The sequence below is a fragment of the Pseudophryne corroboree genome, chromosome 5 (genome assembly GCF_028390025.1).
Source record: "Pseudophryne corroboree isolate aPseCor3 chromosome 5, aPseCor3.hap2, whole genome shotgun sequence".
Taxonomy (NCBI): Eukaryota; Metazoa; Chordata; class Amphibia; order Anura; family Myobatrachidae; genus Pseudophryne; species Pseudophryne corroboree.
Window position 1 is genome coordinate 643,206,562 of NC_086448.1, and position 18,517 is coordinate 643,225,078.

Below are 18,517 nucleotides of genomic sequence, written 5' to 3' on the forward strand. Positions count from 1 at the left end.
GTCTGGCACCCTCAGGATTTGACACTCCAATGGATCAATACCAAATAGATAAAAAGAAGTATCCCCATAGGGACTTTATTCACAAGAACTTTACAGATTTTTCTTTAAAAAGGACACAGAACGCATACCCGCTCCCAGATAGAGGCTGTGCTTCACTACTGAGATGTCCGGAATATCTCAGTCCGCTGTAACGGCAAACAGCCTCAGGCGTGCGGGTAAGTCACGGTTCCCTCCTGGATCGATTTCCACGTCACTACAGCATCATTGATGATGTAGTGACGTGGAAATCGATCCAGGAGAGAACTGTGACTTATCCGCACGCCTGAGGCTGTTTGCCGTTACAGCGGACTGAGATATTCCGGACATCTCAGTAGTGAAGCACAGCCTCTATCTGGGAGCGGGTATGCGTTCTGTGTCCTTTTTAAAGAAAAATCTGTAATGTTCTTGTGAATAAAGTCCCTATGGGGATACTTCTTTTTATCTATTTGGTATTGATCCATTGGAGTGTCAAATCCTGAGGGTGCCAGACAAGATAAAGATACCTTTAAGCGACCGGTATTGGTTTCTTTAAAGTGAGTGTCAGTCTTTAAGCAAGCACAGCCAAATCGGGGACTCTGCTTAAATTGATCTCATCACTGACAATCAGCTGGATATAAAGTCTGCAAAATAATTACCCAATGTTTGATTTAACACTCTTTATATCAGATGTCTTTTTTATCTATTAAGATACTTACTTGAGTTTTTATTAATGTACATTTTTTACGTTCTTAATGTGTGAAGATATAATTGGTACTGTGTTAAATACATAGGCAATATCTGGATTTTAGGGGTTTTCAGCGCTGTACACTCCTCTCCAAAACCTTTTCTTTTGTGCAGTATTAATCACAGGTGTTGGTGTACACCTGGGATTGGAGTTGAGCAGCTGAACACCAGCGCTGTGAGGGGAAATAATTCCTTTTTTATAATAAGTGACACGTTACATGGGTCAACAAATGCACTTGAATGCTAATATTTGTAGCAACTCATTATTTTAGAAATTATTCTGAAAAATTATATGCAGCAACAGGAAAATATATATTCGAGGAATACTTTTTACCCCATGATTTGTGTATTAAGTATAAAATTTGCACTGCAGAGATAACCAGTACACTGATTTGGTGTAAAGTACATGTTGAGTATCCCATATCCAAATATTCCAAAATATGGAATATTCCGAAACACAGAATTTTTTGAGTAAGAGTGAGATAGTGAAACCTTTGTTTTCTGATGGCTCAATGTACACAAACTTTGTTTAATACACAAAGTTATAAAAAATATTGTATTAAATTACCTTCAGGCTGTGTGTATAAGGTGTACATGAAACATAAATGAATTGTGTGAATGTACACACACTTTGTTTAATGCACAAATTTATTACAAATATTGGCTAAAATTACCTTCAGGCTGTGTGTATAAGGTGTATATGAAACATAAATGCATTCTGTGCTTAGACTTAGGTCCCATCGCCATGATATCTCATTATGGTATGTAATTATTCAAAAATACGGAAAAATTCGATATCCAAAATATTTCTGGTCCTAAGCATTTTCAATAAGGGATACTCAACCTGTATCTGAAATAAGTTGTCTTATCTAAAAGAACTGCTTTTATAATTTACAAATATGCTAATAAAACGTTTCAGGTTTGAAACTAAAGATATTTGAGATGCAGGTTTATTTATAAATGAGAGATAACCTAGTACACAGGGTTGCTGTTAGTAACACTATCTTTAAGGTACAATTGGCCTGATTCATGTTTGTAAGTAAAGCAAAAGAGTAAGCAACTGGGCAAAACCATGTTGTACTGCAGGTGGGGCAGATGTAACATATGCAGAGAGATTTAGGCTAGGTATACATCAGGTTGACAGGCAATTGTGTTGGGTGACGTCACGCAGCCGCCCCGATCACGCCACCCCCGGTTTCATGCGGCCCCCCTCCGCAACGCTACGTCTCTGCCTAGGAGCGTTGCTGCTCCCCTCCCTACAGATTCTGCGGGCCCTGCACATGCGTCCGCATCCTTTTTAATTTTTGCGGTTGATTCGCGTTTTGCGATCCAACCTGAATGAGGGCCTTAATGAACAATGTAACGATCTCTCATTCCATCCTTCATTAAACTGGCCGTGCAGCATGGTCAACCAGAACATTTTGTATGCAACCAGCAGGAGTGCGCAATCGGGCATACACATCAGCCAATATGCATGATATGGCAAATCGTGCAATATCGTCCTAATGTATACCAAGCCTAAGATTTTGGTGTGGTGTGTTTAAATTGAAATCCAAATTGATGTGTAAAAATAAAGCTGTCTAACATTTGTGGACTGCATGCAAAAGCAGTCAGTATTTACCCTGCACAGAAAAAATATAACCCACCCAAATCTAAACCTTGCATGTTATGTCTGCACCACCTGCAGTGCATAAGCCCAGTTGCTTGCTTTTTTGCTTTACATACAAACATGGATCAGGCTCAATGTTTGAGGGGTTTTGCATATACATTTGTGAATATTCCAGGATCCCTTTATTACTAGATACAATTTGTATTAAAGGATTAGACGGTCTTTATCTAAACAAAGAATTAACTTAAATGGAAAATATTCCCAAAGTATAAGCAGTATTTGTATCCTCTTAGCCATTTAAACATGTGTTTATCCAGGTTAAAGAAGGAAACCATGAATACTGTGCACATCATGAGAGATATAATTAGCATCTGATATACAGTGGTAGCCACAGTCAAACCATGGTCAGAAAAATCCAGTCTTTAATCACAGACCTCTCTATCAAGTCCTGCTGCCAAGGTGATAATGTCACCGGTCTCATTGTTGATTGTAAACATGTTGGAGGAGGGGCTGTCTGGTGTCTGGGACAGAATCTTATATCTCAGCATACCGTTTGGTTGTTTGGAGTCATCACCATCAATAGCAGTGAGAGTCATTACATAAGATCCTGGGGAAACAAAAAATAGAAAAGCCGTATAAGGAAAACAGTGTATTCAGTCTAGTGAAGGCCACAAGCACACTTTGCTAAATTATTTAATGTTACCAAAACTTTAGATTGGGTTCAAAGGCCATACCAAATGTAACTCAAGTAACTTTTGAATTCTGAGTCCCATTAATAATGATTATTGAATTTACAACATCCTCAGGAAAAATTAGAACACATCGCTTGTCAGAAAGGGATATGGCTTGTATAAACCATGCACACAGAAGGAAGGCAAAATCAGTACAGATGTCAAAAAAAGGGTAAGGTGGGCCCTGGTCATGAGAGATCTTACAAAATACTGGAAAAAGGAAAAGACTGAGAGGAATGTGTGTGTGATCGGATAAGCAGATCTATTTTAGAACGTGTCTAAACACATGACGGTTGGGGAGAGCCTGACTGAAAAGACTACTTATACCCTTTTCTGTCTGAAAAGGGTATAAGCAGTTTTTCAAGGGGGTGTCCCAGGGTTTCTGAACCAAGTCCCGACATTTTTCCAACTTTTCACCAGTTCAGAGATGGTGAATTTAAATTTGCAGTAAAATGGACAATTTTACCCGGACAATTGAATAGACACTTTTTGCGGTTTGTAGCAAATGTGCCTTTTTACTGCAAAAACGGCTTTCCGTGGCTAATTGAATTCGACCTATAGGTTGTTGCTGAAAATGTATACTGATTAAATATTCATATATATTAAATCACCTTAAATGAGAACTACAGTATGCTGAGAAAAGTCAAATCTAAAATTAAAAACAAACAGAATGCAGATTCTAGTGACATTCTGGGGGAAAAAAGCATAGCTGACATTATTGGGATTGTCCAGGTTAGTAATTTGCCGTCCTTGAGAGATATAGGAGGGTATGCATGAAAAGTCATGCAAGAGTAGCTGGTGAATAATGAGCCCTCCTCTGCAGCTTAATAATTCTCCGTATAATCAGTGCTCTATGCTCCATAAAGGCCTGAGGAAAGTCAAACCTCAGGAAGCAGAGACGTGTCATTTTATTAACTGTATTCTTTTCATATACAGGTTGAGTATCCCTTATCCAAAATGCTTGGGACCAGAAGTATTTTGGATATCGGATTTTTCCGTATTTTGGAATAATTGCATAACATAATGAGATATGATTCTGATGGGACCCAAGTCTAAGCACAGAATGCATTTATGTTACATATACACCTTATACACACAGCCTGAAGGTAACTTTAGCCAATATTTTTAATAACTTTGTGCATTAAACAAAGTGTGTGTACATTCACACAATTCATTTATGTTTCATATACACCTTATACACACAGCCTGAAGGTCATTTAATACAATATTTTTAATAACTTTGTGTATTAAAGAAAGTTTGTTTACATTGCGCCATCAGAAGACAAAGGTTTCATTATCGCACTCTCACTCAAAAATTCCATATTTCGGAATATTTGGATATGGGATACTCAACCTGTACAGTGTTTTAGTAGTTGACAATTTATCAAGTGATAATCTATGAACGGTATCTATTGGGCTTCGGAGAATGAACATAGCATATTGATGTTGGCTTAGGACAGCACTATCTGCAAGTCTAGCTTTTATAATTTGTATCCCCCCTGAACATTACAGGGGAGTCCAAGGATAGAAAGTTACTAACTCTGCGAGACATACAGGGGTATATGCAATTGCGGTCGAATTCCCGAAAATGTCGAAAAACGGGACATTTTCGCCCCCCCAAAAAAATTTGACAATGCAATATAGTACTTTTCGTCAAAAAAACAGCCATTCCAAATTCGACTTTTTGAAATTCGACATTTGTCAAATTCGACATTTCTGCAATGGTACAAATACGGCATTTCAACAAAAGTATATTCAATTGAAGATTGTAAATTTGACAACAGTGCTTTTAGACAGTAAATTCGTCATTTTCAATCCGCCACACTTTGCTGGCGGAATCTAATACAAAAATTTAAAAACATGTTTTTTTTTTGTGTTTTTTTTATTGGTAATAGCATATCTATTTATATTAGAAGGGATTAGGTACTTGGTTTGTCTATTTAGGATGCACAAGTATTATTTATATATTTGTAAAAATATATATATTTTTTTTAATGGAATGGGGTAAAAACCCGAAAAAAATTTGCGTTGGGTCCCCCCTCCTAAGCATAACCAGCCTCGGACTCTTTGAACCGGTCCTGGTTGCCAAAATACGGGAAAAAAAATGACAGGGGATCCCCCGTATTTTAACAACCAGCACCGGGCTCTGCGCCTGGTACTGGTGCAAAAAATACGGGGGACAAAAAGAGTAGAGGTCCCCAGTATTTTTTGTACCAGCACCGGGCTCCACTAGCTGGACAGATAATGCCACAGCCGGGGGTCACTTTTATACAGCGCCCTGCGGCCGTGGCATTAAATACCCAACTAGTCACCCCTGGCCGGGGTACCCTGGAGGAGTGGGGACCCCTTCAATCAAGGGGTCCCCCCCAGCCACCCAAGGGCCAGGGGTGAAGCCCGAGGCTGTCCCCCCCATCCAAGGGTTGCGGATGGGAGGTTGATAGCCTTGTTGAAATTGTAAGAATATTGTTTTTTGCAGAAGAACTACAAGTCCCAGCAAGCCTCCCCGCAAGCAGGTACTTGGAGAACCACAAGTACCAGCATGCGGGGGGGGGGGGGAAACGGGCCCGCTGGTACCTGTAGTTCTACTGCAAAAAAAATACCCAAATAAAAACAGGACACAGACACCGTGAAAGTATAACTTTATTACATACATGCACACCGACACACATACTTACCTATGTTGACACGCCGACTGTGGCCACGTCTCCAATGTCGACGTCCGGGGTACCTGAAAATAAAATTATACTCACCTGATCCAGTGTCCAGTTCTTTTATTGTAATCCACGTACTTGGCAAAACAAAAAAACGCATTTACCCGAACCAGACGGACTGAAAGGGGTCCCATGTTTACACATGGGACCCCTTTCCCCCGAATGCAGAGACCCCCCCCGTGACTCCTGTCACAGAAGGTCCCTTCTGCCAATCAGGAAGCGCCACTTCGTGGCACTCTCCTGATTGGCTGTATGCGCGTCGGAGCTGTCAGACGCACATCGCACAACCCCCTCCATTATCTTCAATGGTGGGAACTTTGCCGTCAGCGGTGAGGTCACGTGTACACATGTCCTTACAAGGGCGGGGCATACACGACGCAAGGGTCGACGCACGGAGCGTATATTACGCAACGGAGCGTACGGATACGCCCACATAATACAAACCGCACGATAGTATTGTTTTTAGTAGGCGATAAGGAAGTAACGCGATAATAACGCAAATCTATCTCAAATCCAAAAGTTAAAGTTAAAAGAAAAACCTTCTCTGTTGCAATTCTTCTGGGTTAGGCTAATACCGAATGAAAGGAATTCTGTACAGAAATAAGAGTGTTCGAATGTAAGAGTGTGTATATATAAGATTTCTCTTTTTTACGGACGTGGGAACCATAGGCCATTAGAAAGAGGTACACCAGCGAGAGTGATAGCGTGGGGTGGCTTGGGAGGCGTCCCTTGTTAGTCTCGACATATTATGAGCAGTAGAGTCTGCTGTACATAACAGACCAGGAGGTCAAGGACCAGGAAGTTCAGGTACAGCAGACTAGAAGTAGAGAGCACAACCGAAGAGGGTTGGTGCGAGACCCATATAGGCCAACAAAGCTCATTGCTGAAGGAATTCGCAGCCGAAATTTTCGATTCCGCTGATCGTTCCGCACATAAGATTAGTTGCTTGTGTGCAGATACGATTGTACCGCATGTGATTGTGTGCATTAGCGTGTCTTGAATATTCATAAGAACGCTACTTGCACATTGTTAACGTGATTTGTGTAATTTTTTTTTATTTTAAGGGAAGTAGCCTGATCACTCAGGGACATTCCAACGACTGATACTTGCTGGGGAGGGTAACATTCTCGCACACGCCCGAGCAAGTAGACGTTCATAGGGGCCCTAGGTTGGGTACGGAACCTCTGGGAACTTTGGTCGCCGTATTGGCCAGCGTGGGCGGAGTTAAGTGGGCGGACCTCGAGGCAAAACCCCCACTGCAGCCTTACCCCGGGCATCTTGGTTTTTGTAAGGGTTGCCGAAGACCCTGATTTGAAGTCAGAGGTAGTGAAAGCAGCACCTGCAAAGATAGGGGCCAGTTGTTCAGGTAAGGGGCGATCAACCGAGGTTCAGGTTGATTTGGTAAACCGACCAATCGGGTCGGCAAGGTATATCATGTGTGAGAAATATGGTCATCACACAGAAATGTTGTGCAATGAATGGGAAAGGATGACTGTGCATGACGGGGAGAAGTTTCCCCGGGTAGGTACTTTTAACCCAGAAGTATTACAGAATTTAAGGAGAAGAGTTTGCCTGATTAAATCTTCAAAAAGGCGTATTAGACATTATGACTATTTAACATTGTGGCAACAGGAAGGTGAAATACAAAGGGGGTTGGCGCAAGCCGCTGGATCTAACCCTATCAGGAAACTGATAGCCACTGCACCCCCACCACCATACATACTTGGAGAGAAATTGGTTGCAGAGAATGGCACACAAGGTTATGATAAATGTATAGAAGTTAAAGATAATGTAACCAAAGTAATTAATGCTAAGACTAATCCGTGCAAGTTGTACCCTGTTTTGAACTTTCCCCAGGATTGTGACCAAGAGGATGAGCCCACAACAATATCAGCACTCTCCCTAGCAGCCACCATAGCAGAAACAACCGTGGGCACGACCCAACTCGTAAGATTAGTATCAAAGGCCCCTAGCGGAGGGACAGGTGAGGTCGTATCGACTGGTAAGTACGGCACCATACACTATGCTGAAACCATTTCACCACATGTTGTAGAATCTACTCAGAATGATGTTGTTGGACTTAATCCCGTTAGGGTAATAGCAGTGCCAAATGGGAAAACTGACACTTCAGGAGCAACTCCTGTCAGGAACATCGCCATGCACTGTCCCTTTTCCCGAGCAGAATTAAGATCAATGATGTCTGAATTCCCTGATCCTAGGAAAGATTTAGTTGCATGTCAAAAGTATATTAGAGAGCTAGGAAATTCTGCAGAGCAAAATAACAAAGACTGGAGGACAGTTTTGAGGGCATGTTTACCCCCCAATGTTGATTCGTTAAAGTTTATCGCTGATTGCAAGTTAGATGAGGAAGTACCACTAACAGACGAGTATAATCAGGATAATGTTAAGAGAATCAACTTACAGTTAGGAGTATATTTTCCTGCAGTAGTAAAGTGGAATAAAATCTTTACAATAAAACAAAAAGAAGGTGAATCCACACCAGAGTATTTTCACCGGGCTCTGCAGGATATGGCTAGGTACACTGGTATAGATGACATTAAAACTAATGTACACCACAGGGAAGTAGCTGTCTCTGTATTAATGGATGGGTTAAAAGAGGTTTTAAGGAATAGAATACAAACCACTAGGCCTGATTGGAGAGGTATGTCGGTGGATGCATTGGGAGAGGCTGCTGCTGGGCATGATCGGAATATCATCAGACACAGGGAGTCACAGAGTGATAAGTTAATGGCTGTGAGCATACAGGCCCTTACTACCAGGCCACCTCAGCCCAGAACTGTGACCCCAGTGGGTAAGTCAAGAGGTATAAAATGTTATTGTTGCCACAGAGAGGGACACATGGCACGTGATTGTAAAACAAGACAAATACAAAATTCATATCAACCCCCTAGACAACGACCTATTACGAGACATTGGGATCAAGGACCGCAGAAGCAGAGCTATGAGCCACATGCAGGGGAAACAAAAAGGTATCCCCCAAGAAGAGACTGGCAACTCTCTGATAGTTCCCATCTACCCCCACCACAAGTAATTGCTGCCAGTGCGAGTCAGGGAGGTCACCATACCCAATAGGGGTGCGGCCATACCTGTAATCTGCAGCCAGTGAAATTAATTGCGAGTCTTGGAAGTGAACCCGAGGTCACAATTGATGTAGCTGGTAAACCATTAAAATTCCTTGTAGATACGGGGGCGGCCAAATCAGTGATAAATTCGACAGTGGGCATGAGAACCACTGGTAAGACAATTCCAGCCATGGGAGTAACGGGAGTAGTACAGCACTACCCTGTTAGCAAACCAGCAGAGATTACAATAGGGCCGTTGCATACCAAGCATTCCTTTTTGCTGGCTGCATCGGCACCGACTAATCTCCTGGGAAGAGATTTATTGTGTAAAATGGGGTGCGTCATATATTGTACTCCTGAAGGTGTATTCCTAAACATACCTGAGAACCACGCTCAGGAAGTACAAGATATGCTAGACTCCCCATCAAAATTAATGTCACATACTGTTATGATAAATAGGAGTCCATCCCAGGTAGAAGAAATGACATCCCAAATACCAGAGTCACTTTGGACTAAAGATGGACAAGACACTGGATTAATGGCAAAAGTAGCTCCAGTAGTTGTGCAAGTAAAAGATGGTAGGATAGCTCCAAAAATCCCACAATACCCTCTGAAGCCAGAGGTGGAGTTAGGAGTGTACCCCGTAATAGAGCGCTTGCTACAACAGGGCATTCTGGTAAGAACATCCAGCACTGCCAATAGTCCCATCTTCCCTGTTAAAAAGAGTGGGGGGAGGGGTTACAGGCTAGTGCAGGATCTAAGGGGGATTAACAAAATAGTTGAGAGTCAGTTCCCCGTAGTGCCAAATCCAGCTGTCATCCTTATGCAAATCCCTCCCACTGCGAAATTTTTCACTGTAATTGACCTCTGCTCCGCCTTCTTCTCGGTACCTCTGCACCCTGACAGCCAATATTTGTTTGCGTTCACATACAGAGGAGTTCAATACACCTGGACTCGCTTACCATAAGGTTTCATTGACAGTCCAAGTATTTTCTCACAAGCCTTACATGATTGTTTACAGTCTTTTCAACCTGAGAGTGGATCAATATTAATACAGTATGTAGACGATCTACTTCTGTGTTCTGATTCACTCGAATCATCCCTGAGAGATACGAAATAACTCCTGTTTCATCTCTCAGAAACCGGACACAAGGTTTCAAAAGATAAGTTGCAATTATGCCAGACTAAGGTAAAATATTTGGGACACTGTCTGACACAAGGACTGAGACACCTGACCGCTGATAGAATTCAAGCAATTCGAGACATGACTCTGCCACAAACCCAGCAACAGATCAGAACGTTTTTAGGAATGTGTGGGTATTGCCGTAACTGGATCCCAGGTTTTTCCATACTAGCATTACCTTTGCAGGAGATGGTCTCATCAAACAAACCTGATCGGATTTCGCATACAGACGAATCTGAGATGGCATTTGAGAGACTTAAACAGTGCCTAACGCAGGCACCAGCATTAGGTATGCCAGACTATGGGAAACCCTTTGAACTGTACGGAACAGAAAGTGCTGGTTGCGCGGCAGGCGTCCTAACCCAAAAGCACGGTGATGCCAGCAGGCCGGTAGCATACTACAGCGCTCAGCTAGACACGGTAGCGCGATCCCTCCCCACATGCTTGCGAAGTGTTGCTGCGATAGCATTGCTAGTAACAAAAAGCGAAGATGTAGTGCTAGGACACAACCTCACAATCCATACACCGCATGCAGTGTCAGCCTTGCTAAATTCGGCTCAAACCAGACACGTCTCATCAGCGCGGTTTACAAGATGGGAATTGGCATTGATGGCCCCCGTAAACTTCACCATAAGGAGATGCAGCGCATTAAATCCTGCAACATATCTCCCAGGTGTGCCTGGACAGGCACAAAGGGTGGAGGATGAGAGTGGTGGTGAAGGAGGATTTGGTAAGGACAATGACACACATGATTGTATGGAATATTTGACCCAAAATTTCACGGCAAGGCCTGACATCAGTGACAACCCACTAGAAGATGTAGATTTTACTTTCTACACTGACGGTAGTTGTCACAGACAGACGGACTCGGGAGACTTGTGTACTGGATACGCAGTCGTAGATGACCATGGCACCATAGAAGCAGAACCGCTAGGCCCACCTCACTCAGCCCAGGTTGCTGAACTGGTTGCCCTAACCAGAGCATCTGAATTGGCTAAGGGAAAGTCAGCCAATATCTATACCGATTCTAGATACGCCTTCGGGGTAGTCCATGATTTTGGAGCCCTATGGCGCCTCAGAAATTTCATGACGGCAGCTGGTACACCGGAAGCGCATGCAGCTCACATCAAAAGGCTTCTAACAGCGATACAGGAACCCGACAGAGTGGCTGTTATCAAGTGTAAAGCACATACATATAGCCAAGACCCAATATCACTTGGTAAAAGCCGAGCAGACGAAGCTGCTAAGTTAGCAGCTGGTACCCCCATACAGACAGACATCACACAGCTGATGGTATTTAATACTGTCAACACACAGAAATTGTGTGAAATGCAAAATTTGTGTTCCCCACAAGAAAAGGCAGTTTGGAGATCAAAAGGATATGGCCAGTAGTCCTCAGGACTCTGGACAGATGGACATGGTAAACCAGTGGCACCAAGAGCATACCTTCCAAGTCTAGCGGAAGCAGCACACGGGCTGACTCATCTGGGCAAAGAAGGGATGTGTAAGCTAGTAAGAGCTTATTGGTGCGCCCCAGGATTTTCCTCCCATGCGGGTAAGAGAGCAATGACATGTCTTACCTGCTTGAGGAAGAATATCGGAAAGGCAATACCAACAGAACCATCTCATATCCCTCAAACAGATGGCCCTTTCCAGGTAATACAGATTGATTTCATACAATTACCCCCTTGTCGAAATTTGAAGTATGTACTAGTTTGTATAGATGTGTTTTCAAATTGGGTCGAAGCATTTCCAGCGGCCACAAACACCGCTATGTTTACTGCTAAGAAAATTGTGCAGGAATTTGTGTGTAGATACGGTATCCCTAGAATAATTGAAAGTGATAGGGGTACCCATTTTACAGGTGATGTCTTTCAAGGAATGTGTAAGTTGATGGTAATTAATAGTAAGCTGCACACTCCGTACCGCCCCCAGGCGAGTGCGAAGGTAGAAAGAGTGAACAGCACTATTAAAAATAAATTGAGCAAAGTTATGGCAGAAACAGGATTGACATGGCCAGAAGCTTTACCCATTGTACTATACAGCATCAGAACCACTCCCAGGTCCCCTCTTAATCTGTCCCCCTTTGAAATTCTGTTTGGTCGACAACCGCATGTTATGATTAACCCTCAGGATGATTTGAAGTGTAACAATGAAGTGACTGTAAAGTACTTGGTTAAGATGAGTAAACAGCTAAGGAATCAGAATAATAATTTGAAGTTGGTGATTCCTGATCTGCCTGATAGTAATTGTCATGACATTGAACCTGGGGATTATGTAATGATACGTAATTTTCTACGCTCAGGTTGCCTTATTGACAGATGGGAAGGACCATACCAAGTCTTATTGATTAGCATGACAGCATTGAAGGTTGCCGAGAGAGAGACTTGGGTTCATTCGTCCCATTGTAAGAAGTTTGCTGATCCAGAGAGGTCTCGTGATAAAGAACAGACGGTAGAGGAAGTTGTATCACTGGAGTGTCTGTTTCAGGAAGATTGAGACGGCACCTGAGCATTGAGAATAATAAGATCGGAGGCAGTTGTCAATCCCCTGTTCCCTTTTATTGTTTTTCTCCACCTCTCATCCCATCTCCCTCAATTATTTCTTTCCCCCTTCTAATTTTTCTTCATTTCCTCCTATAAGATGGACTTGCCCCAAGAGACTGTGATCCGGATTTTCCTGTTGACCATGATGTTGACCAGAGCAGTCTGTTCCGGCGAGAGTACCATGGAGGTCGAGAGAGGTTCTGGAATGGGTTCTGATGACAGAGATGGAGGCGTAGATTTCCAAGAACAACATAATCACCAAGCAAAGGCGAGTATCAGAAAACGATCTGGTAGTATTGACCATAGAAGGAATTGTGAAGGATTGTTAGCTGAAGAAAATTGCATCTGTAGACATTGTGATAACTTAGTTGAGGATGGGTGCATCAAGAAATGTCAGTCCAATTTTAACATTAACATGGACCGGCATCCATTGGGTGACTATCACTCATTAGTGGGTAAGGTGTTAAACCAAACAGACTGTTGGGTATGCTCTCAAGTACCTCAAGGTCACAGCAAGTCAGGACTAGTACCATTTCCTTTAACGATAGGGGAGGTACTTGAGTTAAGTAGTGGGAGGCCGGTGGACAAGAGGTTTAATATCTCTAGTCCTCCTAGTTTGAAGCTCCACCAATACCATGTGGATAGGTCCTTAGTGTGCTTTAACATTTCCAATCCCCGAAAGCCGGGAAATTGGGAAGTGTCATGGAGTAATCAAACCATGACATTCTCACATAGAGCCGACAGATTGCCCATAGACACAGAACTTATACGCCAGATAATCGACCATAGGAAATTCTTTCAGTATAGGTACACCTTAGGAAGTAGTATCATGCGAGTTGGAGAAGTATCACCAGGATACTGTGCACAGATCGTACAAACTGATACATGTACTAAACAGATGGAAGAATTAGGGTTAGGAGAGTTCACATGGAAAATCTGTAATATGGTTATGTCACACTCCGTCCCATATGTTCTCCCCGATGATGCATACTTCATATGCGGGAGGAAGGCGTAAAAGTGGCTTGCCCCAAACTCAGAATGGTTATGTTATATTGGAAAAGTATTGCCTGAGGTAATGACTGTATCCCACACAAAAATGAAAGATATTCACTGCAGTGCCCAAGCTCCTTATACTCACACTCATTACGAGCACATCGTTAAACGGCACCTGATAGAAAGAACAGAGCATCCGGCTTCTGACCTGATCCATGAATCCACCGGGATTCAATTCCTAATCGCGTTAGATATCACTCGTACCGCCAGAGGAGTGATAAATTATAAATATATATCTGCGCTTGCAAATTTATTAGACAATATCACTGAAATGTATGATGACACATTCAGGTATACTGGGAGAGAGTTACAAGCCTACAAAACAGAACTGGTTCAGCATAGGATGATTCTCAATTATCTCACGGCTGTGACAGGCGGGTATTGTGTTACCCTAGCGACTCAGTATGGAATAAAGTGCTGCACGTATATTACAAACAGCACTGAGGACCCAGCCGAGGTCATAGACCAAAAGATGGATGACATTTTGCAATTAAAATGGGAGTTCCGAAGGAAACACAATCTCACCCTTACTGCTGTAGGTAATGAGCTGACCGGTTGGGTGTCATGGTTGAACCCACGAAATTGGTTCTCTGGTTTAGGAGAATGGGCTCAAGGAATTATAATGGATGTAGGTAAATTTCTTTTGTGTATTCTGGGTGTCATCATATTGGTCGGTCTGATATTTAGATGCGTTCGGGTTTTAACAAAGTGTAAACGTAGCGCCCGAGTGATGAGTTTAAGAAGTGAAGATACTGTAATAACAACGACTGATTTGATTTACGACCCAACCATTGAGACAATGTTGTGATGAAAATGTGATTCCACGGTCCGTTTCTTTCACCCGTTTCTCCTTTGTTTTCTTCCAAGGTAAAAAGACATCCGGTTGGAAGAAGAATTTGACAACCTTTTACACAGACCACTGATGGACAATGCCATAGACCCCCCATATCCCTAGAGACTTTAATTTTACGATAGCCCAACACTTTTGTAAGTCTATGGACATTGAGAAAGCTTTTTGCTCAAGCAATTATAGCAAAAGCATCGGGAGACTACAGTCAACATGTACATCAAGACAAGACACCAGACAAGACTTCAATCAACAAATGTATATTAAACTCACATAGTTTATGACTGCATTTACCATAATTGCTCCTTATCTTCATCTCTACAACCTTCAGGTAATGACACACATAGTCGATAGGGAATATAGGCACAGATATCAGCACTCACATATCCCCTCCCCATTCATGTATCATCAACTAAAATGTGCTCCCCCATTTTGTTGCAACCAAAAGCCGAAAAGAGCTCGGTAAAGTTTGACAGCCCATCCACAGACCCGTACCACGGGATAAGAAGGAATTCAAATGTATACTTCGCAATGCCTCGAAGCTTGATTTAAAACACATACGGCACGATGATACATGACCCCTCAAACATGGACTCATACATACATGCTTCTACTATCTCACTAGGTCATACCTTTTTCCCACCTTCTTCTCTTCTCCCTTACCCAATCATAGAAATGTATTATAAATGACATATATTTTTCTCTTTTTGAACTGTTTTAGGAAGTGGCAGTTATTGGTGACTGCCAAAGGGTGGACCTGTCAAAGTCAGAAAAATATCACGCTGCACATTGCCATATATGCACCTCATGCTTGTGCCCGCTGCACGTGCATGAGCCCTCCCGTGCGTGCATATACTCGCAGTCGCGTGCACTCGCAGGCGCACAGTATGTGCATTTACGGTAGAGTTTGTGTGCGTCTAGCGGGCGACTCAATCGTTACATATTTTAGTCATATAATGTATTTTGTAGATTATGGTCCCGTTGATAGAATCTGAAAGTTTAGTTAATGTAGCATGTTCAGAGACAAAGAGATCCCTCTTTGTTTGATACGAAGGGTCAGACAGGGGTTACACAGTGGTGTTTAGTATCCATCGGAAGGGTATATAATTAGCAATATTCCGGTGTTGGTTAGAGACGGATTAATCGCTCGTGCGTATAGTTATGACTATAAGAAGTTTATGGACATTTACTATATTTGCAGTTTATTACCCATGCGGCGGGAAACCTGAGTTCCCCTCCCACCTGAGCAGTTTGAAATAGTCACAGCCCACCTGTATGAACCAACCTATGACCTTTTGTTATAATGCGGAGATGGATTCCTGTGTCCAATGAACAATAAGAATGTAGGGACCATTGTACTGTACTGTGTGTAAGTGTATATAAAGACAAGCCGACCTGGGCCAGCTCCACTCTACTCTTCTCAACGGTTCTCATCACTGATAATCGGGAGCTGGATATCCAGGAAGGCGCTGGCGATTGTTTCCCCTTGTGCGTAAGTTCTCTGCAGCCATTTTACCTCCTATTTGTTGTAAGCCATTCTCTCTCTCCTTCCCCTTAAATGTAATAGTGTTGCTATTGTATTTTTACGTGTAGTAATTCTGTTAGATATTTATGTTAGCCTGGTAGTGTATAAACTGTACTGTATATTCTTTTGCAATTGAACGTTCATTCTCTCTCTTAAAGGTGTTAGAACCTTAGACCGGTATTTGAGTGTTTATTATATTTCTAAGGGTTCTCTGAGCGTCTCAGTCGCTCATACAGCTTTTAAACTAACAAGGTTACATTGCGTTGCATCTACATATTATCACTGCATAGAGGTTTACAGTATAAGTACATTCTTTAAGGTATAGTTATTAAGGTTTAATTCTGTGAGCGTCAGCGCCGCTTGTGATCTCCTCGTGGTCTCGAGCGTCTGCTATGCTGGTAGCGTATCATTACGGTAATCGGCAGCCTATGGTGTGCTTGATACCAACAGCGTATTCTCGCGAGCGTTTGTGTCGCTCGAGCGGCTCGCTCCCGATACAGCGTCCGCTACGCTAAGGGCGTACCCTTACGGTACCTCGTGCGCCAATTGCGTACTGTGTCTCATAACCTTTTATAGTGTTTAATATAGGGTAAATCTATAGGCTTTATCAAGTAATACAGAAAATAATAATTTTTATGTAATAAATACTGAATTAAATAATGCTAATACTCCTAATATAGTCATTTAATCAAATGTGTATAGCAAAATGTTAATTGATTGATTTGTATATCTTCTCTTACGGTTTTGATCCAGTATCTTACAAAAAGATAAAGAACAGATACATTGCACAATAAAACATTTGGTCACATAGAAACATCTTAGCAACTGTGATACAATAATAGAATGTACAATAGCATAAGAAATGAGTTTGGTCATGGATAAAAATATATATATTTGACCTGTGTGTTCAGTAGACCTTATGCACAGGAAAATGAAGGTTTAAAAAAATAAAATAAAAATAAAACAATGATAGAAAACTAAACATTTCAACTGTCAATAAAATAAAAGTCATCCTTTACCTGGCTTTGATCCTTCAGAAATGCTCCCATTCCAAATTTGGTGCAGGAATTCTGGTCTGTTGTCATTCATATCTATTACATTGATCACTATGTCTATGGGATTTTCCACCTGGTTTCCATTTACATCCACTGCGTGTGCCCTCAACTGCAAAAACAATTTTATATGGCAGTTCTCAGTAGAAATATGAGACAGAAAATTACATTGTGCCTATAGTCTAGTCCCAGTGCAGCACTTGTCCCAGATGAGTTATTTAGAAATATCAGTGAATCTGCTGTCAATTCAGCCATAGTAACTGCAAAACTAGGTAATAGATGCTCTGAACAAATTTCCCCTTTCATGCTGCATTCTTTTCCATTGTATTTTGTGTTCAATATGCCCAATATATTAGTGGATTTCATGGTAGAAAAACAGAAAAGGAGTGCTGTAATAAACTGGTAGTCAAGATATAACGTGTAAAACAATACAGTTACCTTGTACGCACCCTTTAAAGACGTAATTAAATTGAATACTGTACTTACTGTATGATTGTTAATCATATGAAGGAGGTTCAGTTAACATAAATAGTAAAGTAAATAGTAAAAGTTACATAGATGACTGTTTTATTATATCTAGTGACTGGTTTGTATGATGTGTCTCCACCTATCACTGTCTCTCTTCATTCCAACTGTGCTGTATCACCCGCAGCAGCAGCAGCGCGGATAGACCAATTCCCTGTGCCTTACTAACGGCTTCAATTGTTATTCTACATTACTGTACCATGTCCCCCACTCATTTTAGATGGGAAGTTAATTTGGGCAGGTTCATCTTTACCTATATATTATTATATAAAATGTGTTTGTTTCATGATACCCCTATTGTATAATTCTGTCTAATATGACAGCACTTTATAATAAAATAAAATAATAATAATCATCATGAAAAGCAGGAAGAAACTATGGGCCTGATTCATATTTGCACACAGATTGGGGGTCTGCGCAGGCACAAAACCCATTTTGCGCATGAGCAGAAAGGGTCTTGCAATATTGCACGCAGCCCCGTCAGCTGCAGCATGAGTGATAAGATGCTGCGCTTGGGGGGCAGCACATTTTTCAAATCAGGGCCTTGTCACATCTGTTTTGAAGGCATGACGGGTCCAGGGTCTGCGTTGTTGGACGGAGACTTCCTGGATCTTGGTGTCCGGATCCTACGGCCAGCTTGCTCAGGCTGGTTGGGGCCTGCAACCATCATGAATTGCGACGGTGATCCAAAGCTGCATTCTCAGATGGAGCACTCGGATCCTCGCTGTTGCTAATGGGCGGCGTCTGTCTCCAACAGACGCCTTCTGCTGCATTTGAATTTTAATCAGCCCCTTCCTTGCAGCTGTGCAATTCCATACAAATATGAATTGGGGCCTTATGACTTCTTCCAGACCTGCATTTACCCCACTTTCGTTATACATTCAGGATGT

At 42.1% G+C, this 18,517-nt stretch overlaps 1 protein-coding gene across 2 annotated transcripts in view; it reads right to left on the bottom strand.

Moving 5' to 3' along the window:
• CDH2 (cadherin 2) overlaps positions 1-18,517 on the bottom strand; it is a 409,683-nt gene that overhangs the window by 73,894 nt on the left and 317,272 nt on the right. For both annotated transcript variants that reach the window (XM_063923643.1, XM_063923642.1), the window contains exons 6-7: positions 17,070-17,214; positions 2,806-2,978 (exon numbers count right to left, since the gene is read on the bottom strand). In XM_063923643.1, the coding sequence (XP_063779713.1) occupies positions 2,806-2,978; positions 17,070-17,214 (318 nt within the window). The remainder of the gene's footprint in view (positions 1-2,805; positions 2,979-17,069; positions 17,215-18,517) is intronic.